Below are 26,594 nucleotides of genomic sequence, written 5' to 3'. Positions count from 1 at the left end.
GAACTCCACTTATCTCATGATCTCTCGAGCGCTCGTCAAGCAGGGAGACATTAGGGCGTTCTTGGTTCATCCAGAGGTGGAGAGATGGCTGCCCGAGGCCGACATGTTGAAGGGAGATGACTGAAGACTCTTGGCAGAAATCAAACATATCCTTGAGCCATTCTATCTGCAGACTATGAGAAAGCAGGGCTGGGGTAGCGAGGAAGGTGATGACAGGCATGGAGTACTTGCTGGAACACCTGGAGGATCGGAAGTTGTTCCATCATGTTGTCCCAGACGACGCAGTGGGAGAGAATACAGATTCTCAAGTCGAACCGGCTCGAGGGCGACCGGATCGAAATCGGCAGCTTTCTGCTAGGTTTAGAGATTGCGAGATGGATATACATCCACGAAAGTCAATGGAAAGCTCCTTGCCAGGTCGTGGGTCGGGACAATGCGATGATGGACCAGGCAAGTCATCAGGATCATCGGGAATTGACGACATGGGGAAGGATCACTGACACTATCTGAGACTGTCCATCATAACCGCCTGGCAGAAACTTAATGAGTACTACACTAAGCTTGGAGAGTCACCGTTGTTCGCCGCATCCATTATCCTCAACCCGTCACTCGGCATGAGCTATCTGGAGGTGAACTGGGCGTCAGAGGAGCAGCTTGTGTGGGTAAGGGATGCCAAGATTGGACTGTCTGACTACCTCGACCGCTGGTACCGCTGCAGTCGGCCGGTGGATGAGTAGCAGAAGGCGATTGTGGAGAGAGCGGCATTCCCAATTGTACCACGAAAGACATCTGAAGCTAGTGTATTTAGGCAATGGGCTAAAAGCAGGACTGCGAAGACTACGGCGATGAGTAGCGAGCTGGAGCGATATCTGCGGCTAGAGCCACAAGAAACTGAGGATCCAATTGAATGGTGGATGGGTCGGCGCGGGCAGTTTCCCATGGTCAGCCAGCTGGCTCTCGATATACTTGCGATACCGGCGATGGCGACTGATTGTGAGAGGTCATTCAGCCTGGCCAAGCTGACGTTGACGTCGCAGAGGCTCTCAATGGCGACGGAAACATTGGAGAAGTTACAATGCCTCAAGAACTGGGTCAGGCATGGCGTGGTGAAGCTAGGGGCGACAGCGGGTGGGAGGGAGGAGGTCCAATGGGAGATTGGAGATGTTAGCATGGAAGCATAGGGAGTCAGATTTGAAATATTTGAAATATTTGAATAAATATTTCAAACAACACATCCAGTACCGGAGGCTGTCAAATATCTTAAATATGGCCCCGGATTTGATTTGTTTGATTTGTGGGCAGCGCTGATCAGTGGTGGTGTTTCTTCGTCCGATTCTCCCATCGCGCTACCCTCCCCATTCTGGCCCTCATTTTCGTCATGCTTAAACCTTTCGTCCTCTTCGTCTTCTTTTTCTTCTTCATCCATATCACCGGCTTCAGAATCGCCAGACTTCATCATGACAATGCTCTCAATCGCTCAAGGTGTTGTGCTCACAGTGTTCCCCTTAATTAGCTCTCTCTTCACCAAAGTCAGTTTTAACGTCGACTCCATCGGGTGACTTGATAGATTACCAAAACCCCTCGGTCAGAGCATTAGCCTGTTTCCAAAGCTCATGGCTCCACAATGCTGATATCAAACTAGCAAAACCCCAGATAATACAGTAGGCAGTGGTAATATTGTTTAGTAACCCAGCATATCCGTCTGGCAAGGAGTGTTGATAGCTGTATCAAAAATTAGCACCATCAGCCATGATATCTTGTTACTCACAGTGGACTCGGCGACATATGATAATGATCTGACATAAGGAGTGCCTCGAGCGTGACTTCGGACCCCTGGAAAAAGCTCGTTAGGGTCCCTGATGGAATCCACTGCGGGACATGGCGTACGCTCTGGTGCTTTGTTTATACTTAAAATGATATTCGTTTCTAGTGAAGCTTTCTTCTGAAATCAACCTCGAAGTTGACTCCTGAGTTATCATCCCAATATTCCTGACCATTGACGATATATCGCACACAAAAGAACAAAGGGCTCGAGTCAAGCTCATCCGCATCAAAGAGCCTAATGCCAACAACAAATTTATAGTAATTTTGCCCATTCCTAGAGATTGGAGCACGATAATACTGCGCTGGGGCTTCGGAGACCGTCTTCCAATAATCTCGCGTAAAACGGCAAATGATAGATTTTTCAAAGGCCAAGTTGGCTACCACGATAAGGACATAGAGAGCCATGCGACGACTAGAGAAATAGAGTCTTTGGACTCTGACATCCATCGACTTTCGCGTCGAATCCTCATCGGGGAAGTTAGGTGTAAAGATTTCCCATTGAGGCGACGAGGCTACTTGCTGGTTGGTTATCCTTTCATCCAAGAGTGGATCCTTGCTCACAAATGATGAACTTGTGTCGATTGTCAGTGGTTTGTCGGCGCTCGAAAAGTAGCGTACATGCTCCAAATCTGGGCCAAAATGAACAGTCTTGAACGAAGGCTGCTTTTCGGCACTACGACGATGACCGAATACATGCAGAGCCGGACGTGACTGTTGCTGTATCCTTTCTCCCCCTCTTTGGACGTGACCTCCATCGGTTGTAACAATCGCCGTGTAACTGGGCGTTGTCGCAGAGGAAGCGCAGTTCAGTCCTCCAGTGTGTTGTTGATTCATTGTGACCCTTCCGTTTGCAGTACAATTGGGATGCCCATGTTGAGGGTCGCCCTGGGGCTTCTTTTTCGAAGTGGCTTGTGATGGCAGGGTATTCAATCGCAAAATCCGCCTGGCGCATTCTTGCAAGCCTTTGGAAGTCTTGAAATCCTTGCCAAATGATTGGAAGATACTATTATCATTGGAGTTATGTAAAGTTGAATCTCTTGGAGTGATCGAACAAATGGACGTCACACCACGATATTGTTGGGTTGGACTACGCGATCGTAGTGGCATTGCCGGGGCACTTATGGCTTCTGATCTTGCCTCCATGTGTCTGCATGCGAGCGGGGGTCAGGTGTCGACGGAATGCAAGCAGAAACAGCAGGAAAATGATTGGATACTGGTTGAGAGCCCGCGCTTGGGGCGTCCTTTTCGTATGTAATTTGGGAGAATAGATGTCGAAGAGCTGTATCTTACGTGTGGTATGATATATGAGGCGAACGATTACAATGCGTGATTTCCGCTGGACAACACAGCAAGAGGCTGGCGTAGATAAAAGCATCCTGGCAGGTGGAGGTTTATTTGATTTGGTTATGATGGGGGAGGAGGGATTTGTGTTACATGTTGAAGGTGTCATTGGTGATTCAATGTTGACTTTTGTTTATGACGAATATGGCCGTGGGTTCATGGGTCATCGAAGATATGGTGACACTGCTGCCAGTGCGGGGAGTCACATGTGAGAAAAACCAATGATTCCGAGCATATCGCTCTTCCTATGCCTCAGAGGACCTAAATTGTACCATCATAGTTTTCAAAATCATGATACGACAAGGAAATTGTCTCAAAAGTAACATGTGAAATCACCACACCGCAGGCGGCTCAAATTATGAATACGTCATTGCAGTCAGTATTGTCCAATAGTAATTGAAGTTTCCTAACATATACTCCAGCCAGACATGTGAGATGCCACAAGAAGTTAGAAAGGGTGACGTTGACGTACCATCATCAAAGCCTCAATTCTCGTACTGACAGCGGGGTCGGTCGAATTAAAATGCCTCAAACGAGAGGTACTTTACTGCCTACCTAATTTCTATTTATGATAGGAGTACTAGCAATTCCCGTAGTTACAAAGAGGAACCAAGCACACGCTACACCAATAATCAGTCTGTCCCCTTCTTCCATTGCCGTCACTCTCCCCAAGGGGCCCTCTTTTTGGCTTTTTGACCTCACTTGGCCTTGTCGAAGGCCCTGACATGCAAAGTAGTCCAACCTCATGTGCCGGCAGACAAGGGGCTCTTTTTGCTATATTTTAGGGTCGGATTCGCCCCCCCCCCGCGATGCCTCTTCCTTGACTGACTTTCTTGATATATGTTGAATCAGGCGTTGTAAATGCACTCTCGCCTCTTCCTATGAATCATATACCCCTTCCCGTTTGGCTGGGGCCTGTGTAGTTAAGCAATATAGCTATTGAAAAGGGCCACATCAAGAAGAAGGTCCAACAAAGTGCCTGCCGAGGGCCGCGGCGGAGGGGATGATCATAGGCATAATATGACCTCAACTGGCCACCTCGATCAACATGGTTCATTTCGTCGTTATAAGCGGCAGCAACTGTCGGAGATTTTATTACCTTCACAGCTTCGTCACCAAAAAAAAGCGCTGTATCGGCTTGGCCTCTGACTTCTTAGAAGACGGCCTCTTCCTCTTTCGATCAACTCGCTCGTCGCCCGTGAACACAATAGAGTCAAGCGAGAGTTGCATAGAAGAGAATCAGGCGAGAAGTATGTGGAATCAGATTCACAACCCCAAAGTATGGTCCACGTTTCATATCCAGTCGCATGAACCTAGTGGTAATATGTGACAGTTCCCCTACTTGTAGTAAATTTTCAGCTGGCCTGACTACGCAAGAAAGCCTTCAAAGTAAGGGTGGTTGCAGGCCTGTTTAGCCGAAATGCGTCTAGCCGGATTGTAGATCAGCGTCATATCGAGAAGTTCGAGGCCTGCTTTGTTGAGGTTATCGCAGAGGGCCTGATCGTAGTTACGTTGGCACTTAGGAAACGAGGACTTGAAATCGCGGTACGAGGTAACTCCAGGCCAAACGTCTTCCGTAGGAGTGCCCAATGTGCTAGGGCATCAAAGTCAGACTTCTCACTCACAGCATATGCGAGGGCTATAAACTTACCGGAAGATTTTAAAGATCTCATCAATCTCAGAGTCACCAGGAAACAGCGGCTTTCGAACGCACATCTCTGCAAAGATACAGCCGACAGACCACATATCAACACCCGTCGAGTATTGTTTTCCGTCCAGTAGAAGTTCAGGTGCTCGGTACCAGAGCGTCACGACATCATGAGTGTATGGGCGCAGAGGCACACCAAACGCTCGTGCCAGCCCAAAATCGGCTAACTTGAGATTTCCTTCCTTGTCGATGAGGAGATTAGCGGGCTTCAGATCTCGGTGCAAGATACGGTAGGAGTGACAGTATTTAACGCCAGCACAAAGTTGGTACATGAATTTTCTAACCACCATGTCATCCATGCCTAGTTGCATGAGGTATGCCAATGATCCCTCCGGAAGCACCTTGCCTCGTCCACCGTCACTGGCCGGTAAGGTCTCCATGTACCTTTTCAGGTCGATATCAAGGAATTCGAAAACGAGGTAAAGATTGTGGTATTCAGCGTGAACGATGTTCAGAAGACGCAAGATGTTAGGGTGCTGCAGTTCCTTGAGGAGAGAAATCTCCCGGATGGAAGTGCTCGGTACGCCCTCGCACTCGGCTTCAAGATGTATTTTTTTCAATGCGACAATTCGTCCCTCATTTGCAAGGTCACGAGCCATGAAAATAGCACCGCAAGCACCTGGTAGGTTTAGTTAGTCCGGCAATTAAATAGGAATATATTAGAAAATACGATGGCTGCATAAATGGTGGCCAAGGCCCCAGCGCTAGGGTCAGATGTACCTTGGCCAATCTTCTCTAACTTCTGGTAATTATCCATACTGTGGGCTTGTGGGCGAGAGTGTTGAGATCTGGGGGAATAATTGTATGAATGGGATTGCGAATTGTATCGCTGTATGAAAGGATTGGCTTTTGGAGGCTACTGAAAATGATTTTACCGCACGTCATTATTCCGCATCAGGTTGTAAGGTAGGATTTGGTTAGCCAAGGGAAGGCCCTAGAGAGGAAATGGAGACGGCGAGGATAAATGATAGGGAAAAATGGAGAGAATAGAGAATAGAGATGAGAGGTTTCTGCTGGTCAATAAACGGTCGCTGCCATGTGCGGGGCCGGTGATGGCTGCGGGCCATGACCTCGGGGTGGCAGCTGCTACTGCCTAGAACAGGCAACGCTTTCAATTGTGTATAAAGAGCTGCACGACTCAGTGCATCCTGTCATTAAGATTTTGTTCCTCAGATAATCCTCATTAATTTCCTGATGCCATCTCAGATCCCTGTAGAGCCAATTGTCTGACACTAAGCGAGTGAAGTTGGTACGGAATACAGACCGGGTCTCTATAACAATTTTTGTTAAATGGCAGCTAAGGAGGTCGTCGAAATCGTTGTCGTTAGTTATCTGAGTCGATCCGCGATGCTATCTGTCGTGATGTGCTCGATTGTAAGGTTAAAAATTCGATCCGTTAATATCGGGTCCAGACCATTATGTAACGGTAGGGAACTCAAAGTCCCGACAATATGGTACCTCTGTGTCCTCGTGCCGGTGGTGTGATGCACCCAGTGCGGCGGTCAATTCAAGTTCAAGCCAATTTTCATGAGAAAGTGAATTACGGCGCTTCTAGCCCGTAACTTGAATCGAATTGATGAAATGGTGTCAATATGACGTGAGAATGAACGAATGAATGAAATTTATTCCACCTGGGAGGACTAAACTCGTAGGGCCAAGTACGCTAGGCTATTCCTAGTTCTAAGCATTTCTGCTCGCGTCTCCCGGAAGTCCCAGGCTCCTCACTGCTAGTTTAGTCTCGTCTCACTTGACCTTGTGACAGGCCTGCTCGAAGGCCAGTTTCTCCAAGGGTTCCTATCCTCAGCAACTAGAGCTTGGTCTGCTAAATTGAGGCCCTTTGGTGGTGGTATCGTCAGATTTGGCCTCGAAATATGGTTGGAAAGTGAGTCATCCATTTTGGTTTGCATCGAGTCTCTTCGTGTCCAGGGTGTAAGTCAAGGTGCCCATCTAAGGCCATCTGATGCTGCCTTTCCCCCACAAAGAACGAGAGGTTTCCCATTATTTTCTGTCCGAGTCGTCGCATGCCATCTTGCTGCGCGTCACATTGCGTACACCGAAATAGAAAGTGTCCCATCATTTCGACTGTTTGCCCACAGTTACTCATCTCCGATTCTGCTGCTCCAATCTTGTCCAGGTAGTTATTTATTCTAGGCATTCCGTGCGAAGCTAGGAGAGCATGTGTCTGCTTGGTCACACTTTATTGATTGACCAGAACATATACACGGGAGACCTGGAAACAACAGCGATAGCGCCGAGATGCTTGCCGGATGAACTACATGGTCGACACCTGACCCTCATGACGGGCAGTCAGGATAATGTACCGATCAAGAGATCCACAGGCACACCGGACTCCAAAGGAGTAGGAACATATTTGGTGAGTATTTATCGTTTTTGTTCTAAAACTCACTAATACATTGCGAATATAGGTTTGGATTCCTTGGTTATTAGAGCAGTGATCTGAAGAGGCAGGCTGTCCTCACTGGCTTTCAGTCCCGTGCTTGGACTAGCTTTATCGAAGCCGTGACTGCAGATGGCCGTTTCTGAAACAATGTATTATGTTCAAAGGCAAAGAACTTCAGCAACACCGGTTTATCAATGAGTTCAAGAAGATAGCCGACTGGTATTACATCACTTCTAACAACGGCTGGACGGACAACCATATCGCAGTCGAGTGGCTCAGAGAGGTCTATCTTCCCCAAGCGCAACCAGAAGATGAGCCTGGTTCCAGGCTCATTATGTTAGATGGCTGTATAAGTCATGAATTAATGAGCATATACCTGGTCTGAAGCATAAATGTTGCTGACTTAAAATCCAGGATGAGTGGATGGTTACTTGCTTTTTCAACAACATATATTGGTGTTACCTGACAGCTCAATGGTCTCATTCTCTCCAACTACTATTTCATGGAGCTTTAAATGCCTCGAAGGCTATTTATCGCGAGGAACTCTAAAGGCAGCCTTGATAACGGCATAAAACGCCAGTATGAAGGAGGAAATCAGCCGGTTGAGTAAAAGCAGGTGGAGGAAGGCGATGTCCAATCCCAACAAGAATTTCATGACATTAGTCGAAGCCCTAGTGGCTGGAGAAACTATTTCCGAGCTAAACTAAGCAATTAAAGAAACAGGGGCTATTGAGGATGTGATTGAGGTGGGAGGGATGCAAGAGGATGAAGGTCCAAATTTGGAGGCGGAAGAATTACCCGTCGTACGCACCCGCACAGGTTGTGAAGTAAAAAGACCGAGAAAATATCAAAATTCATTCGATTCTAACTCGAATTATGGAAATAAATTTACTTGTACTGTTTTTGTTCATTTTTTTCCTTTTAAGATTGAAAAAGTGAATTTTGTATGGAGAACAATTTTCTTTGCTTACTGGTAGAGGGTTCTTACCGGTGGAGGGGTACTACTGCATGGTACAAAGTATACCGCTAAGGTGTCGGGAAATACGATGCAGCCACCTAATTGCAGTTAGCCTCTGAGACAAGCATTGAGTGAACATTGTTATGTGTGTAGCTTGTTTTGACTTAACAATGAGAATTGACGGGATTACCAGGTCCCAAGGATACAATCCACGCAATAACCAGATATTCTCCTCTCAACATTTCCTAAATACAATTACTGAACAATCTCTCCACCAGAAATCGTTAGCATGACCAGACATGTGCCCGAGCTCATCCCCTCGGCTAGCCCTTTGGCCGCTCCGATTCGACTGGTAAGCTCCGAGCTTTGCATCCGACATCTGAGACGCCGCTATTATTGGCCCGTGAGATTGAGCTTGGACCTTGGAAATAGAATTGTCAGTTACACATGCATGCCGATCTTTCTACCCCCTCAAACGCCCTATCTCGCGTAGTGACTGACTGCAGATCGAGTGTTCATCGCACCCTCTGTCTCTCATTGGACCAGCTGAAGCACGACTCCTCTATATAAGCTGACACTTCCCCAGACTCCATTGAGAGCCTCCAGATGCAAGAAATTCACTGTCGCCATCCTATCACGCCTAATCCCATACAGCATTTCCTGTATACAGTATATCAGACTGATCACCAAACGGCCATCTGATAACGTAAAATTACTCTCAACTTGATTCAAGATGAAATCCTTCTTCCTTCTCGTCACTGCTCTCCTGTCCTCCTCTGTGTTAGCACAGACCACTACCCAGAGTGGCGTAGAGAGTGGTGGGCAGGGCGGCTCTGTTCTCCCCCAGTGCGCAGTAAGTTGATCTACCCTCACTGCAGCTTTGAGTCTAATCTGACATCCAACGCAGCAACCATGCGCTCTGAAGGCCATCCAAGACAGCAAGTGTGGCTCTGAGGACCCGGGTTGCGTCTGCAAAGCCCAAGGGTTTGCACAATCGTTTGTCGGCTGCGTCGACACCAGCTGCAGTGCATCTGACGCCTCTGGTACGCCCATCTATCCTTATGCTGAACCATGATCTAATATAATAAAGCTGCGATCTCTGCCGGTCTTCGCCTTTGCGAGGCTGCCGGTGTGTCTACCGAGTCTGCCTCCGGACTGCCCAGTGCCACGACCGTCGAGTCGGGCGCTGTAGCATCGGCTACTGCACCCATTGTTCCTCCACCTGTTGTAAGCCTACCTCCCTCCGTAAGACGATCGTGGACCAACTGCATATCAAGGTACCCACTCAGCCTCCTGTCGCGACACCAACTGCACCTGCACCTGTGTCTCCAACGCCCGTTCCAACTGCAGGTGCGAACTCGATCAGCGCCGGACTTGCGTCTATCGGACTGACTTGGGGTTGGATGCTGTTCTTATTCTTTCTGATGTAAGGAAGATGCAGGCGCCGGATACATTTGTCTTGGTGCCAAGGTGGCCAAGATTGTGAAGCTTTCATCGGATAATATACAAGCAAGATGAATCATTCTATAGGTATATACGCACAATGGTGATTCTCAAGACTATTAGGAGTCTTGTCACTGCTCGTTTTGCTACTACAGTTGATCGAGACCAGAACTACCATTGGTATCAAACGGAGACAATTTGAAGATACCATATGATACGATAAGTACCGTGGGATGGCCGCACGAAGGGGTCGGATCGAAATCACCCGGGGTCTCGATGAGACTGGCAAGACTATTGGCATGGCTTGCAGTAGTCCAAACTCTAGTCCTCCACTCCACCATTCACTTTAGCCCCGATGCCCACGGCAGCTGTGTCCAAGTATGACTGGCCGTTTATTACCTGTGGCACTCAATATGGGCCCTGGGCCAAACCCGAAACGAACAAGGTGACCGTTGGCTACTAAGAGCGGGTGTCCCTTTCCACTACTGTCAACGTCGCTGTGAACTGCACAGAGATATTTTTAGATTCCCCAGTATAACCACCGTCCTTTTTACAATCTCCTTAGATTTCCTAGTAGCTTGGTTCTCGTAAAGCTCATTGCTGCTTTAGGGAATGACCAATGCGCGACTTGAAAGTCGACGTCATTAATGCATGTTGAGTTCCTGGAGCTGAATATCTAGTGAGATTCTCTGGGGCTGGTCCTTGGCATTCTTGCCAAGCTTCGTCTGTCTCTTTGACCATCACTAAGATCTCAATTTTGATGAAGGATCATGTCGATCTTGATCTCCGGCCCAGGTACCGGGTCCGGAGACGAAGACTAATCAACATTTTTTGGCATCCCGAGCTTCGCCAATAAGACTCATGCCGAGGATCCAGTAGCAACGCTGTGCATCTCCGACCATTGGTTATGACTAGATATGACATAAATGTAGTCTGTGCTAAGGTTTGCATCCCGCACTGGATCAGCGGAAGTCGGTGGTTGGGTCAATGCGCATGCAAGGTGACCCGGGTATATGGTAATAACCATTGATCGGCCAGCCATGGGGCCATTGAACATGCTGTGGTCAGTAGTCTTGCCGTTTCGTGATAGAACTATTGAATGTAGCTGTATCCTGTCATGTTGCCTTCGTCTATGACCGTTTTCACCGTCTCTTGTTACACGTGATACGAAGTGATACGAAGTGATTGTACTTTGCTAGTTTCGAAGTTCTCGACTCTCGGTCTGGCCATGATTGGAGGTTCACTTCCCTTTGTCTATGAGACAAAAGCATTTGCTTATGTCTGAGGCCCAAGACTTTGATCCGTACTCGAGCATCGGCGCCGTTATATGCGCCAAGCCATTGTGCTGTCTTATTCACTATTGGTTCCTGAATATTGAGGGGCCACCGGGCCTGCACTATTCGCAGGCGATTTGAGTCAAATCGTCCACCAAACTGGGGTTGTGGGGTCAACAAATTGCGCCCTTATCGCTTGGTCGAAGCCGAGTCAATGATTGGTGCTTAGGGTTAGTTAGCGCCATTCTGGGGTAAGGGTTATGCAACTGTTCGACCCGGTGCCGGCATCGAGTCGCACCATCGACAAGAGCATCAGCTGAAAGGCAGAGTAGTGAAAGACATCAAAGACTACTGTGGATCGATGGAGCTAGCGGACCCGAGATTCGCTGCGCTGCCGGAAGATAACAGCCCAGCTATCGAACTTCTTACCATATTGGAAAGATACAGCTCCGCCGCATGTAGGTACCATGCGGTACCACCTGCCGTACTGTTGAGACGGTATGAATAAGATGGTCCGATCTGTTGGTGGCTAGGATTTGGATAGTACGGAAGGAGCTGTAAAAGCTGAGACGGCCACAAGTGCAACCGTGGTGGCTCCAGGTATAACTAAGAAGTTTCCCCAGTCTTACGTAATACTTTATTGAGCATGCTACAAATATCTCATCAATTAGGCCAACTCAATATCAATACGTTCAACGAAAGCGTTTAGTTTATCAACTCAATGAGAGATTGGCGATTACTAAGCCAATTTACCCTATACGCGCGCTCAGTGCTGGCTGTCTGGTGGATGAATTAAATATACATACATACATACATACAGTCTGGTGGATGAATATACATACATACATCTGGTGGATAAACTGTACATTGGCTCCTAATCATGGGTTACACACTTAATGGTCAGATATTGCAAGGCTTTTCACCACTAATCGGTTGTCATTCGTCCAGATTTGGGGAACGTCATTAATGTTACTTTGATGACTCGGTAATTCCATGTTAGTGCTTGCTCTTACACTATCACATGTTTAGCATTCTAAACGTAAAACTCTCCAATATGCCACTTTTAACTAAGTATCCCTTTTAACGATTCGAGAGCAAAGGCCTTCACTTGCTCTTATGTGCCGTTACTTGTCCCCGCGAGATATGGACTGGGATGTGCTAAGTACGTGTAAGAGGATAGCAAGGGGGTAGTACTGGCAGCCAGCCTTGATGTGCTGCTTGCCGGTGCACCATTGATCCTAGGGAACGTAGCTCATTACTAATAAAATGTACCTGCCGCAAAGACTCTAGGTCCGTTTTTCTTGCAGGTTCGGTCGCAACGAAAACGCAACTTATGGCAATTCTGACAAGTTATCCCTAGGCATATCTTCAGAGGTGTTGGATACGCGAGTAGAGTTGATGTCCAATTAAAATGAGGTTTAATTTTCACAAGTGATGATCAATCTAGCCCCCAGGAACTCGTCCTTCTTCTTCCGTGTCTGTTCTGTCCTTTTTTAGGTATTTCCCCGCTACCAGGTATTGATATATCCGGGGACTCACAAAATACACGTTTTTTTTATCAAGGCGCTATCACTAATCCAACAAGAGGCAGGTGTGAGGCAATTGATTATCTTGGCTTATATCGAGATTATAAGGTTGATCGGTGTCAACCTGAGTTTTTCTTGGACAGAGTTCATGTGTATTGAAGGAATTACACAGGGTTGGCCCACAATTACGATAGATATAAATAGGGAATAGTTGAGTTAAGCAGGTTGAGTATTGCCAACTTGTGCCGTTGAAGTATCCCAGCGTATAATCTTCGCTTCTATTCCTGTTGTCAGGGTCCTTAGTGGTCTGGATCGCAACGTCAAGGATTGTAATGGGGTCGTAACATTTTGCAAACTGTAGTTTTCTAGGACTGAACGTCGACTTCCCTTGCTGCTGGCCAAGCCTTCGAATTGATGCTCAAGATCACATGGAGGTGGTCCGACCGAGACATGCCTGTCAGAGAGTGGAACTTATTCTTTTGTGGATACGAGGAGTAGGTTCCATCTGCCGATTTAAATTTAATGTTATTAATGATTTGATCGCATCTGATCAAGTCCTCACTGCGACAGTCTTACGAGCTTGGAGGCTGTTCACTCATCGAGGCTAACAGAACGAGAGGCTTAAACGTCAGTGTGCGTCACGTCGTTTGGTAACCGATGGCATATCATCGGTGAAGATATGAAAGGGTGGAAGTCTGTCATGGGATAACCAACGACCATTCCCCCATCCCACTCCGTCTGACTCCCACTGTACCCAAACTGCCAATCTGCTATTCTCATCCTAACTCTGAGTGCCTTTGCATATAAATAGCCATATACTGTTGTACTATTTGGGACAATGGTTATTTACCAGTATTGTTGGCAGAATATTAATCATTATAACGTCATATTTCTAGAACTAGCTTTCAGTGGTTTATCTCAAAGCTCGTATTCGCCCATGAAAGACGAGGACCTCTGTTAGGCATAAGAAGGTCATACGACTCAAACCACAGTATCTAAACACCCATACACTATTATCCCACCTTACCTATTCATCCAGCGCCTACCTCATTTTTTGGAGGCATAGCTGTCCCAATATCGGTACATATGGCAATATACGACTATGTATCACTAAATTCCCGGGGTCACTAGGAGTATCTCCCTTTAGTTCAATGATGCCTAATAACATCCGAAACATTCTTTCCTGTTTGTTCTTCCTGTAATCGGATGAAATACTCAGTGCACCAAGCACAGTATATACTAAATGCAGAACACGGACGTTGTATCGCTCGGACCTGTAGAACACCTCAGGGCTTAGACGCCAGGTCAACTTCTGTCGTGTCTCATGATGTGTCTTAGCTTGCCCTATGGTAATGAATCAGTCCACCCCCAAAACCAATCGATGCATTGTAACATCGTATAATCTTATTTCTATTTCCGCCATGGCGCGGTCATATGAACCAACCCGTATCCGCTAAGTGAAGCTGACTTTTGGAGGGCGGCCGATTCTGGTAATTGGTCGAACCTTATTAAAAGACGGCATCACGTGTATAGCTAGGTAGATTCTAGGAGAATTGGCCGCAGTCCAAGGGCTCGAAATTGTAAGGTGGAATATGTCTCCTTCTCGAGAATGGAAAATGAAAACTTAATAGAGCACCATGATTGATACTTATACATAGGATGCAACACAGAAGTCTATATAAACTCAGCTCATCGCACACTGCAGCCGCATTATTAGTCCTCCCCAGAAAGGTATGCTCTTGTTTATTCTTCTAATTCTCGATTGTTGAATAAAGAAATCCTTGGTTCCCCTATTATAATTTACCGCAACTAGCCTTCCCTGAAAGACAAACATAATTATCCATGATGCATATCACATACCTCTTTGTCAATCTCCTTGCCCTGGCCCTCACTGTCAAGGCTATGCCGCATGTCGAGCCTACCACCAATGATCAGGAAGCCAGGGTAGGCCGAGGGCAACCTTCTTCAGCGCACTAGCCATATCATCTGCCCTGATGCCCAAGTCTTTCAGCATGGCAGATGTATCTGCCCCGATGGTCAAGTCTTTCAGCATGGCAGATGTGTCTGCCCCGATGGCCAGATTTTCAAGCATGGCAGATGTGTCTGCCCCGATGGCCAGATTTTCAAGCATGGCAGATGTATCTGCCCCGATGGCCAGATTTTCAAGCATGGCAGATGTATCTGCCCCGATGGCCAGATTTTCAAAGCACGGCAGATGTGTCTGCCCCGATGGCCAGATTTTCAAGCATGGCAGATGTATCTGCCCCGATGGCCAGATTTTCAAGCATGGCAGATGTATCTGCCCCGATGGCCAGATTTTCAAGCATGGCAGATGTGTCTGCCCCGATGGCCAGATTTTCAAGCATGGCAGATGTGTCTGCCCTGATGGCCAGATTTTCAAGCATGGCAGATGTATCTGCCCCGATGGCCAGATTTTCAAGCATGGCAGATGTATCTGCCCCGATGGCCAAGTCTTTCAGCATGGCAGATGTATCTGCCCCGATGGCCAAGTCTTTCAGCATGGCAGATGTGTCTGCCCCGATGGCCAGATTTTCAAGCATGGCAGATGTATCTGCCCCGATGGCCAGATTATCAAGCACGGCAGATGTATCTGCCCCGATGGCCAGATTTTCAAGCACGGCAGATGTATCTGCCCCGATGGCCAGATTTTCAAGCATGGCAGATGTATCTGCCCCGATGGCCAGATTTTCAAGCATGGCAGATGTATCTGCCCCGATGGCCAAGTCTTTCAGCATGGCAGATGTGTCTGCCCCGATGGCCAGATTTTCAAGCATGGCAGATGTATCTGGCCTGGATACCCATAAAATGCTGTGGAGTAATGATGATCTTGGAAGTAATAGCTATCCTGGGCATGCAATGACTGATTGATTACAACCGCATAATACCTTCTCTGGAATAAGTACAATTATTATGGATGCGAGGTTACTGATAGTTTTGGTGGACTTGTACTGCTCTATAGCTCTGACATTCCTTGATTTAGAAGATACTATCCAGTATTGGATTAGTAACTTTACTCTGTCGATTTACTGAATATCTTAAAGAGCCGGGCACTATAAAGCCGGAGTCCTACATAGTTACAGAGTTCATTTTATTTAAAGTGTAATGTATCTGACGTGCAATATACTCAATAAGCAAGTGATGCAGATCTCGAGTTGTTAGGGTTCTGATAATCATTTGAAAATGCCTCTATTGAATTCATTTGATGCCCGTTTGAAGTATTGCGATTAAGTTGGATTTGCGAATGACGTAGAAGTGATGAGGATGAGTATTATCTGGCGACAGGGTTAGAGAGCATAGGTGGTACCGCCACAGGCAATAAGGGCATGTTTTGACTCATATCCTGCCTGCTGGCCATCATAAATTACTTAGCTCGAACTGTCGGCGTTGAATTAGTGAGGTAGATATGGCATCAACACCGGATGGTAATTAATAGAGCTTGGATGTCTAGCTTAACCTCTTGTATCCTATTAATCTTCTACACCATAGACTACGTTATATACCTGCCACAATCCTGTTTTTTTTTTTTTTTTTGCTGTTGGACTTGTGACCACAGTGCATTTTCGAGTCGTATAGAGGTTTCTCTGGGATTATTACAGGCCTTGTAGCTGAATTGTTGTCAGGCGTCCTCCAGCTAAACGGAGTCGTCAGAGGCTTTTACAGTTTAGGGCTTCTTCCTACACTGGTATGGTTGATGGACATTCCCAAGAAAGCTTGTAGTGGCATCCCAATTCAAAATAGAATGAAAGTTCGTGACAAAAAAGAAGTCCCGGGAGGCATGTCGGTCCTAGAATCAAGAAGCAATCGCTAGGCGAGATACAGGTAGGGCCTGGTAAACTGCGGCTAGACCGGTTCCAAAAATGTCGGGCCAAAAAAGTCCGACATATCCCCGCACGCCACATTACCAATTATCACAGGTAATTTCAACTTGCTATTGATAATTTAATCTCAATCGGCATATAATAAAATGCACATTAATGAATAGCTCTGGACTTAGGGATGGACATTTTGTATACCAACATCGGGCCTTGTTGCAAGTGCGAAGTCTGTTGGCGGCCGACTATGTTAGCTTCAAAATCAGGTGGTCAGGCAAGGCTTCCTACACATGTTGGATCCTTTTGACCAGCAATTTCCTATGAGCCTCGCTCTTCCCTAGCCTGGTATATTCAGGATGAATTCTTCGTAATTTGGCCTTTAAAGCCTTCCAAAGGTGTTCTATTGGATCTAAATCCGCTGAGTCTGCAGGCCAATTAACAGCGCAGCCCCCAGATCAAATCCAATCAAACAAATTGCCAAACAAATCAATCAAATATGCCAAAATTTTATTTCAATCAAACAAATACAAAATCCTCGATTTGAAATAACATTTGATATATTTGATACACAATATGCCATCCAGCGTCCATGCTGCCAGACCGTTGACCGCACTTTCACAGCTTACCCGGAACCTGGCTGGTGAGCGACCCCAGCCAATCAAAGTCATCCATCAAGCCTTCCATTAGTGACCTACCCCAGTACCACGGTCAGGCTGGTGGGGGAGAAAGTAGCTCCTTAACTTTTACGTCCCGTCCTCGCGACATCAAGTCGCGTCGGTGCTAGTTTGTTTACCTTTCAACGCGTACCATTCCTCCCACGAGTCGACGCCTAACCCGATGGAATCCGACGACATCATGCTTCCTTCGCCTCCACCCTCTGCCTTTTCTTTTCTTCGACCACCGAGGAATTTGGCGAGTCAATTCGAGCTGACGACGCAGTCGGCATTGCCAGACCACCCTACTGTTGCAGATCTTCCGCGAGCAGTGTGGAGGAACAAACGATATGTTTTGGAAGAGTCCTTGTCCCGGAAGGGCTCGAAGGGCCGGAAGAGCTGGATCAAGCGCCATGGATTTTTTCTTGTTGAGATCGACACTAACGATAGTCCTTTGAGTCCTTACTGGGCCTGTCGTTTGTGTGACGCGAAGGGTCAGCCTGAGTTCTTCGCCGCTGCTGCTACGAGTTCGGCAGCGGACCATCTCCGCAAGTATGTGAATGTGAATGTGACGTCGCGAGCTTGAGCACTATTGACCAACGCCAGGTCTCACAGGATTTTCGAGAGCAGTCAAGCAGCTGATCCAGATCTGTCAACCGATGAATCTGAACGGCCCAAGCGACGACGCTTGCAGTACAGCGCCGTGCCGCGTGCTAGAGTCAAGATGATCCGAGAACTGAGCCTGGGACTTCTGATCAACACCAATGTTCCTTTTTCCTTCTTCAGCGATACATTCTTTCAGCAGCTCGCTTGGCAGCTTGACCCTCACCTAGCTGACCAGATACCATGGAGCCGGCAATCGATGGGCCGTTTGCTGGATGACACATACAAGTCTAAGAAAGATGAGATCAAGCAGGAGCTCTCAGATGCCCTTACTAAAATCCATCTGGGGTTCGACCTGTGGACATCGCCTAATCGGCATGCTGTTATGGCAGTCACAGCTCATTTTCTTGACCGCCAGGGCAAGCACCAGTCGCGCCTATTGGCACTCCGTCGCCAGCTCGGGTGTCATAGCGGAGAAAGTCTTGCGGTGACGCTCGGGCAAGTTGTGCGAGAATGGAAGATAGAGGACCGAGTCGGAACCGTGATCTCGGACAACGCATCTTCAAACGACAGCTGTCTCGTGAACTTTTACGGAGATCTCGACGCAGAGATGAGTCTGGCGGACGTTCGGGCCAGACGTATGCGCTGCTATGGGCATATCCTGAACCTGGTTGCTCGCGCCTTTCTCTACGGCGAAGATTTCGAGTCTTTCGAGGCCGAATCGCAGGTATTTGATCTTCTCGGCCGGCGCGAGGATGACCTACGACACTGGAGAAAGAAAGGGCCGGTGGGAAAGCTCCACAATGTTGTCAAATTCATCAGATCTTCCCCTCAGAGGTGTGAGCTCTTCAAAAGGATCTCATGCGAGAACGACGAAGCACAAGAATACCTCTTGGCGAGTGAGTCGACGGCAGAGCTAGAGGTCGTAATGAATAACGATACGAGATGGAACTCCACTTATCTCATGATCTCTCGAGCGCTCATCAAGCAGGGAGACATCAGGGCGTTCTTGGTCCACCCAGAAGTGGAGAAATGGCTACCGGAGGCCGACATGCTGAAGGGAGATGACTGGAGACTGTTGGCAGAAATCAAACTTATTCTTGAGCCATTCTATCTACAGACTATGAGAACGCAGGGCTGGGGCAGCGAAGGAGGTAACAGACGGCTCTGGGAAGTGATGACGGGTATGGAGTACTTGCTGGAACACCTAGAGGATCGGAAGCTGTTCCATCATGCCGTTCCAGACGAGGCAGGGGGGCAGGACACCAACTCGCAGGCCGAGCTGGCTCGAGGGCGACCAGACCGTAACCGGCAGCTTCCTGCTCGATTTAGGGATTGCGAGACGGATATCCATCCGCGAAAGTCCAGGCAAGGCCCCTTGTCAGATCGTGGCTCGAGACAATGCGATGATGGATCAGGCAAGCCATCAGGATCATTAGGAATCGATGACATGGGAAAGGATCACCGACACTATTTAAGACTGTCCATCATGACTGCCTGGCAGAAACTAAACGAGTACTACACCAAGCTTGGAGACTCACCGTTGTTCGCTGCATCCATCATCCTCCACCCATCACTCGGCATGAACTATCTGGAGGTGAACTGGGCGTCGGAAGAGCAGCTTGTGTGGGTGAGGGATGCCAAAATTGGACTGTCTGACTACTTGGACCGTTGGTACCACTGCAACCGGCCGGTGGATGAGCAGCAGAAGATGATCATGGACACATCGACATCCTTAAGCGTACCAAGGACGACAACTGAAGTTAGCGTGTTCAAGCAATGGATTAAAAGCAGGACAGCGAAGACCACGGTGATGGGAAGCGAGCTTGAGCGGTATCTGCGGCTAGAGCCGCAAGAGACTGAGGATCCAATCGAGTGGTGGATGGCTCACCAGGGACAATTCCCGATGATCAGCCAATTGGCTCTCGATATACTCGCGATACCGGCGATGGCGACTGATTGCGAGAGGTCGTTCAGCCTAGCCAAGCTAACGCTGACGACGCAGAGGCTTTCGATGACGACGGAAACGCTGGAGAAGTTACAATGCCTTAAGAACTGGGTCAGACATGGTGCGGTGAAGCTAGGGGCGACAATAGGTGGGGGGGAGGAGGTCCAATGGGAGATTGGAGATGTTAGCATGGAAGCATAGAGAGCCAGATTTGAAATATTTGAAATATTTGAATAAATATTTCAAACAACAAATCCAGTCTTGAGAGTTATCAAATATCTCAAATATGACCCCGGATTTGATTTGTTTGATTTGAGGGCAGCGCTGCAGCGGGGTTCATTCGCGCCTTTGGCCGCACCTGCTCACCAGTCAGAACCTGCACCCTCTATTTTGCCACACGCATCTTTCCATTCAGGGTTCTCAAGACCCATCTCAAACTAACCTCCGTTCAACTGCCGGGGCAAACTCGCAGCCTGCGTCGCCCTTTCTTTCAATTCACCATCAACCACGAGACCGCTTTCATTGCAGAATGGTGCATGCAGCTGCGAGTGAAGGAGAGGGTCAATCTAGAAAACCTTGACAATGATGTCAACCGCAGCCATGGCTCCACGCCCAATCCGAAGTCCAGCTCCAGCTCCTGCTCCTGCTCGTCCTCCAACACAAATCGATGTAATCAACCTGAGCTTGGACGATTCAAGCGATCTTGGGAATAATGCTTCTCTTCCACAAAGATCACCATCGCCACAGCCCGCTCGTCTCGAGACCACTAATGCCCGATTTTGCTTGATCGACGAAGCTGGTAGTCCCAGCCAGACGCCCATCAGCCCGCCTCAGAAACGACCTGGCCAATCCAGCTTTCACTCATTTGAGCCATCTCGTCCGTCGCAGCCGACGTTCAGGCCAGTGCAAAAGGTGACCACGTCAAATGGTAAATCGGATGATGCCCAAGACATGGCAAGGTCGTCTGGCGTGCGACACCCCAACCTGGGGCATCAGCAGGCGATGCCGTCCTCGGAGCATCGTTCTCCCAAAGCGATTCAACATGTCAAGGCTATAAGCCCTGAGTATCATACCCCGCGAAAGCCGGAATGGGATGTCTCTCGCATCGTTCAAGCCTTGACCACATTTCGCCAAGATATCAAAGACGGACATGCACGCATGACATCCTACATCATCGAATCCACCAAGCCTGTGGAGCGCCGTGTTCTCACAGGCAAGGATCTCTTTGCCGGCCTCAGCAGCAAACCTACATTAGCGGACGAGGCTGACACGATGAGAATCAAATTCAAAGTAGTCGACCCCATACACTTTGATAAATCGATACTGACATCTGGAAACAGGAACACTCCAAGCCCAAGAGCAACAAACGTGAGGATTACTATGAGGCTAGACCTATCCAGACTGACGAAGAGCGTGTTCCCCGGTATCGCTTTCACCACGTAGAAATTAAGAAGAATATCCTCACCCCAAACACGATGCTGACATTTGTTCCCCACCTGAGGGACCTTGAGGGCTCTGAGGAGTCAAAGTACAACGTTTGGTTGCAGGAGCTGGAGGACATCGACCGCAAATCTGGATTTAAGCCCATGAGTCGTGAGGAGAAGGTACGCGTAACTGTCCGCTCGGAATTCGCCTTGACTGTCTCGCTCTACCTTGAAAATTGGCTGGACAGGCTCAGGCTTCCCGGCTGCGATAAATCAACTCTGATCCGGTACATGGCAAATCGGGCACCCGATGATGCGATCACGCCCCGACAGAAGTCCGACATCCTCAACGCCCATCGCCCAGCCGAGTCCAGTACCCCTCCTGAGGCCAACAGGGCTGTCGAAATGTTCATAGAAGCATTTCATTGTGTATTCTATCAAAACGAATCTTCGACGAAACAGATTGCGCTCCGAGATGTCCTCTTGCTCGACGAGTCTGTCGACAGCATCATGGACACCAAACCGACGGCCAAGAACGGCTCTCTCTCTCTAAACGAAAACGAATTTGAGGCTGTCGAATTCAATTTGGGAACTTATTGTATTCTTGGCTGTCTCATCTGCTTCAGCCATTCTTGCGAGCATGGAGAGTACGATGCTTCCAACAGCAAACGCTCCCTTTCGATGCTGCCTCGCCTCTCGGATACCCTCCGGCGAAGACGACGCATCCCGTCCGATAAGGTCAACGTCGCCAATGGGCATCCTCCTAACCCCTGCAAACGCAGCTGCTACCAAACATCGACCACTTCCGTAGTAAACTCTGCGCAGCGACCTTGGACGCCGGAAGAGCACATCGTTATGCGATCCATGATTGTGACAGCCGACCACAGTCGCGTCAAAACAGACCCCTTCTGCATTGTTGCCCACCTTCTTGACCGCGACTGCCGCGACGTTTTCCACGAGTATGAACGCCTCGGCATCAGACTGCCTCCGCGCGAGCCAGTCAGCAAGACGCCAATTAAGACGGTCTCATGGTATGATCGCTTCAAAAAGGCGCTCATTGGCGACTGGGAAAATCGCACACGCAGCCACGAGCATCAACAGCGTGAGCTGATTGAGCCGTGCTTCCACGAAGGACCATGCACCCAGGAAAATTGCATTTGTGTCCAGTATGGATATTTATGTGAGAAGTACTGCGGATGCACGGTGGAGAATTGCGCGTACAAATTCACTGGCTGCGCCTGCCATTTGCAAGGCAAAACTTGTCTTGCGAAACAAAAGGATAGGCCATGTATTTGTGTGCAGCTGCACCGCGAGTGCGATCCGGATCTCTGCGGTACCTGTGGCGTTCTGGAGAGGGCTGATCCTGAAAATGCCGAAGATGAACTCATCCACGCGACTGGCTGCCAGAACTGTTCTTTACAGCGTGGTCTTACCAAGGCTCTCGCGTTAGGCCAAAGCCAGCTAGAGGGAGTTGGCTACGGGCTTTTCGCAGCTGAATGTATCGCACAGGGTGATTTCATCATCGAGTATGTTGGAGAACTCATCACCCATGACGAAGGCGTTCGGAGAGAGGCCAGACGCGGTGATGTATTCGATGAAGAATCCAACATCTCGTACGTCTTCACTCTTCTCGAAAATGAAGGCATGTGGGTGGACGCAGCTTTATATGGTAACCTGAGCCGTTACATCAACCATGCATCGGAGAAGTCAGGCGGCGACAAGCGTGGCTGCAACATCACGCCTCAAATTCTTTACGTCAATGGCGAATACCGGATTAAATTCACTGCGACGCGTGACATTCAGGCTGGCGAGGAACTCTTCTTCAACTATGGCGAGAACTTCCCAAATCTGACCAAGAAGGTGCTCGACCATAAGGCGGGAGAGATGTCTGACGAGGCCAAGAAGCGGACACGCCGTCCAAACCGGGTCGATCATAAACAGGGAGTAGCCAGAAAAGCGCCCAAGTCTGGCAAAAAGAAGTCTGACAAAAAGAAGCCTGGCAAGGCCAAGACGGCCTCACATCAAGACCTTGAAGACGAGGACTTGGAAATGTACGAGTCGCCCGAATTTATACCAAAACTACCGCGAAAGCGGAAGCGAGAAATACAGGATGACTCTGAGGAGGACGAGTATCATCCAACGGCAACAGATGCGACTGGGTCTTGCGCCGGGTCTCCGTCAACAATTGACTCGGACTTTGCGTTAGGGAAGAGTTCGGGCAGTCTTCGAAAACGAGCACGTCGGCCACTAAAGTCAGCAGTGGCCGAGCATATGGGCAAGTCTCGAGGTGAGCCCAGGACATGGGGGAAACGGGGCGGAACCAGACCCGACAGTGGAAGGCCTAGAAAGCATCCACACAGGGCGCCGAAGCCCGCCCCCTCCCCGATGCCCGAACAACCAGTAGCCATGACGCCAGGTCAGCCTCAGACTGGAACTCCGGAAGTGACACAACCACTGGTGATGGCACTTGGCTTGCAAGGGCGGCAGGCCATGGAAATTGACGGCGGTTTAGAAGATAGGAATTGATAGGGGTGCTATACCATGTTGATACGCCTACTACACCTTACGTGCTACACTTTTTGAAGCCTTCTATGGTCCCAAAACTTGTCGGCCCGTCAGGTCCACCCGCGCAAGGCAGTGAAGCCAGTTCGCTCCACCACGCCTTAACAGCTATTGGGCAGCCCCTGCCGAATCTTTACAATCTTTACAGTCTTTACAGTCTTTTAGTTAGGGAAATATGAAAGCCGGCGCAGCCGTGAGCGTTTTTGCCGCGAAATGGATGCGATTGCTGAAGAGATCCTGGTCCAAGGTGGGAGATAATGGAGATTCCGTCGCCGCGACGCGTCGGTCTTCGAGAACTACGAAGCCTACGGCAAAACTGCAGGAAAAGCTGCAGGTGGCCCGAGAAAAAGACGGACACGATAAGGAATATGTGGTCACAGCAGTCGCACGAAGGTGGGAGTGAAGGTGAGAACGGACCGGCCGACAGGGTTGGAGAATCACTGATGATGGGAGACGCGATGGGCAACGACGTGTCGCTCATGCGGACCATGCTCCGAGGGATGCTCCAGGAGACGTCGACCCGTCTCATGAGTGAACAGAAGCAGATGCTTGAGAGACTCTGAGACGCGTTGATGGGAATCAGCGAACGGCGACGCAGATGATGAGCGGACAACTGCACGATCCGACAGCTTCAGCAAGAAATCCAGGCGGTCAAAGGGCAGGTAATCGAGGAGTCGAAGAAGGCAGATGAGCCTAGTCGCATGCACGAACAGGCCACGAGGTAGCTATGGGTGATGCGAGAGTAGACGAGTGAAGTTCACTCGTCTACTCTCACCAGCCCGGTGCAGGGCATGGTCCTGCTAGCGTTGAAAGTTCAAAGAGGAAGAAATCGGTATCTCAAAGAGGGAGAGGCGGCCGCCGCGGCCGCAGCCGAGGAGGAAGAAGAGGAAAAGCCAGCCGAGAGAGGGAAGCTAGCGAGGCTGATAAGGTTGAAGAAGTTATCCACATCCTCACAGACGATGGGGATAAAGTGATCGCGTTGAACTCGACTCAGAGCGCCGTCATCGCCTTATAAACCTACTGCCGAATTCGATATATCACGTCTTTGTGGATAATATCTTCTTATCGCCAGACCCCTTTCTCTCCGTCAGCGCGACCACGGCGCTACAGGCACAGCCCGCCCTAACTGCGTCATCTTTAAGGAGCTCATTGATGCCAAGAACGATAAATCAAGGAAATCAGGGTTCAAATTTGACGAGATCAAAGCCATCCCTACCCCAGATAACCAGGTAGAAAGCCATGACTGTTAGCTATGATTTCCTTACTAACTTATCTATTCTTACTATAGGTAAACCAAATCGCATGGAAGGATAATGCCCTCGTGTTATTCCTATCAACCTTGTTTAAGGGCGATGAGAGATGTGAGGGGTGGAGGAAGCGGCCGTCAACGACTTCTACCGTACCAACTCATGGAATTGGGTAGCGCCTGTGGATCCCGCTAGTGCTATTCTGCAGCTATAATTGGTGGATAAAGCAATAAAGATCTGACATTTTGCTAAATAGGATCATTTGCCAAATAAGCGAAGTGGCTTGGATCCACAGACGATACCCAATTTCATGAATTGATACGGTACAGCACGGCCAATAGAGCGATTTTTTTGGCGACAAGCCAGTCAAGCTCATATCAACCCCTACCGTGGCTGCTGTATATAATAATAAGATGAATCATATGGGTCGAGGAGACCAGAGGAGGGCATATCAGGGCTACCACCATGCTATTCGCCGCGACGCTTGGCAGGCTCTCGCTTGGGCCTTCCTGTTGGATGTGGTCCTTGTGATTAGCTTCCTTTTCCGACTCCACGGCCAGCCTCATTGGAAGCAATATACAAATCATAAATATTAGCGCCGGCGCATTTATAACAAGCTATTCAAAGCATTCTACAAGGAAAGTCAGCCAAGGCGGAGATTTCGGGCTGGGGATGAATTTACGCCCGTGGCACAGCATAAATATGTCCGAAGAGGAAAAAAAGGTAATTGCGTTGTTTGTCAGGATTGTCAGCTTGGGAGGCCTAGGTCAAGGAGCTCAAGGAAGCCTTTGGGGCTGGTTAGCAGCAATAAAAGGAGGCATCAATCAAGGTGGGGATGTAAGCAGTGTGACGTCGCGATTTGTAACTCAAAATATTGATGGGACTTCTATCACAGGTCAATTTAGGTGGGGAATAATGTACCATTCATATTGTGTGGTTTTACTGGTCAGACATCCCTGTAGTGACCCGACTGGAGCCTTAACACAGTGGAGGGGATACTGTACAAGACGGGGGGAACTTCCGTAGTTGACCTCCGTATTAAAACGGAGTGAATACAATACAAGTTTATTACGCCCGGTAGGCCAACGCCCAATAGGCTCTGAAGCTAAAGGTACATACACTTCGCTAGTTATTGCCTTACTCTCGTCAAGCCCATACGATTCTCGCCTTGTTCCTCCCAGTCCAGTCATCGCTCTTCTTGGTCCTCCTTGGTGTTAGTAGTAGCAGGTCAGCTTAAAGGGTATTTCCTCCAAGTGTTCAGTTTCCTATCTTCGGCAACTGAAGCGATGCCCGCTGTTGACTATTTGAGGGCGTTATAGGTTATCGGTTAGTATTGATAAAATGTTGCTAGGTTAGTGGTGTTCCTGTCATCTCTGTTCTAGGCGACCAGTAGCAATCGCGAATCTGATTGTGGCTTGTACTGCATCTATGTTTGGCGTCTATTCCTGACCGCTGATGCTGCCTTACCCCCAAGATGAAAGGATTCACGCATCGAAAGAGGAAATGCTCTACCGTTTCCTTCGCCCGCCTACATAGGCACTCATCCGTCGGTGCTGCCCTGATCTGATAGAGATAACCATTTAATCGCGCTATTCCGGTTCTAAGCTGCACAAGCATACTGGCCTCTTTCCATGATAGTTGGTTGTATACCAGGCGAGTATATTTTCCAGGCAGGGCTGGATCGACCTTTCTAGAATGCCTGCCAACTCCATCTAGTAGCTTCCTCTCCATTCATAGATCTGCTCTCATTCGATTGAGAATTATAATCTTCGCTTTAGTCACTCCTTTCTGTGGCATCATATACAATTCTATTGCATAACAGGCTGACATCTTGGCTGTCTTCTGAATT

General features: G+C 48.6%; 8 protein-coding genes across 8 annotated transcripts; 6 read left to right on the top strand and 2 right to left on the bottom strand.

The window, feature by feature from the left end:
• Positions 1–1,926: 1,926 nt before the first annotated feature.
• On the bottom strand, positions 1,927–2,658 carry FOXG_22866 (uncharacterized protein; the record flags this gene model as incomplete). Its single annotated transcript, XM_018403288.1, has 1 exon — positions 1,927–2,658. The coding sequence occupies one exon, from the start codon at positions 2,656–2,658 to the stop codon at positions 1,927–1,929; it is 732 nt and encodes a 243-aa protein (XP_018258605.1).
• Positions 2,659–4,533: 1,875 nt separating this feature from the next.
• On the bottom strand, positions 4,534–5,630 carry FOXG_17471 (CMGC/CDK/CDC2 protein kinase; the record flags this gene model as incomplete). The annotated part of the gene is made up of 3 exons (XM_018397475.1): positions 4,534–4,759; positions 4,817–5,492; positions 5,594–5,630. 3 exons carry the CDS (start codon positions 5,628–5,630, stop codon positions 4,534–4,536), a joined length of 939 nt encoding a protein of 312 aa, XP_018258604.1.
• Positions 5,631–6,163: 533 nt separating this feature from the next.
• On the top strand, positions 6,164–7,144 carry FOXG_17470 (uncharacterized protein; the record flags this gene model as incomplete). Its single annotated transcript, XM_018397474.1, has 3 exons — positions 6,164–6,299; positions 6,636–6,755; positions 7,086–7,144. The coding sequence occupies 3 exons, from the start codon at positions 6,164–6,166 to the stop codon at positions 7,142–7,144; spliced, it is 315 nt and encodes a 104-aa protein (XP_018258603.1).
• Positions 7,145–7,169: 25 nt separating this feature from the next.
• On the top strand, positions 7,170–7,329 carry FOXG_22865 (uncharacterized protein; the record flags this gene model as incomplete). Its single annotated transcript, XM_018403287.1, has 2 exons — positions 7,170–7,247; positions 7,300–7,329. 2 exons carry the CDS (start codon positions 7,170–7,172, stop codon positions 7,327–7,329), a joined length of 108 nt encoding a protein of 35 aa, XP_018258602.1.
• A 1,636-nt stretch (positions 7,330–8,965) lies between these two features.
• FOXG_22864 (uncharacterized protein) lies at positions 8,966–9,662 on the top strand (the record flags this gene model as incomplete). Its single annotated transcript, XM_018403286.1, has 4 exons — positions 8,966–9,085; positions 9,140–9,275; positions 9,323–9,459; positions 9,510–9,662. 4 exons carry the CDS (start codon positions 8,966–8,968, stop codon positions 9,660–9,662), a joined length of 546 nt encoding a protein of 181 aa, XP_018258601.1.
• A 4,825-nt stretch (positions 9,663–14,487) lies between these two features.
• Positions 14,488–15,300, top strand: FOXG_22863 (uncharacterized protein; the record flags this gene model as incomplete). Its single annotated transcript, XM_018403285.1, has 1 exon — positions 14,488–15,300. One exon carries the CDS (start codon positions 14,488–14,490, stop codon positions 15,298–15,300), a length of 813 nt encoding a protein of 270 aa, XP_018258600.1.
• Positions 15,301–19,932: 4,632 nt separating this feature from the next.
• FOXG_17467 (uncharacterized protein) lies at positions 19,933–23,623 on the top strand. Its single transcript, XM_018397473.1, has 2 exons — positions 19,933–20,802; positions 20,853–23,623. Exons 1-2 carry the CDS (start codon positions 20,095–20,097, stop codon positions 23,460–23,462), a joined length of 3,318 nt encoding a protein of 1,105 aa, XP_018258599.1. The 5' UTR covers positions 19,933–20,094; the 3' UTR covers positions 23,463–23,623.
• A 31-nt stretch (positions 23,624–23,654) lies between these two features.
• Positions 23,655–24,108, top strand: FOXG_22862 (uncharacterized protein). Its single transcript, XM_018403284.1, has one exon. It carries the CDS (start codon positions 23,756–23,758, stop codon positions 24,059–24,061), a length of 306 nt encoding a protein of 101 aa, XP_018258598.1. The 5' UTR covers positions 23,655–23,755; the 3' UTR covers positions 24,062–24,108.
• Positions 24,109–26,594: the final 2,486 nt, after the last annotated feature.

The sequence above is a fragment of the Fusarium oxysporum genome, genomic scaffold, assembly GCF_000149955.1.
Source record: "Fusarium oxysporum f. sp. lycopersici 4287 supercont2.54 genomic scaffold, whole genome shotgun sequence".
In the NCBI taxonomy this organism is placed as follows: Eukaryota; Fungi; Ascomycota; class Sordariomycetes; order Hypocreales; family Nectriaceae; genus Fusarium; species Fusarium oxysporum.
Note: the sequence above shows the minus strand (reverse complement) of the source record. Positions and strands in the feature narration are given on the sequence as shown.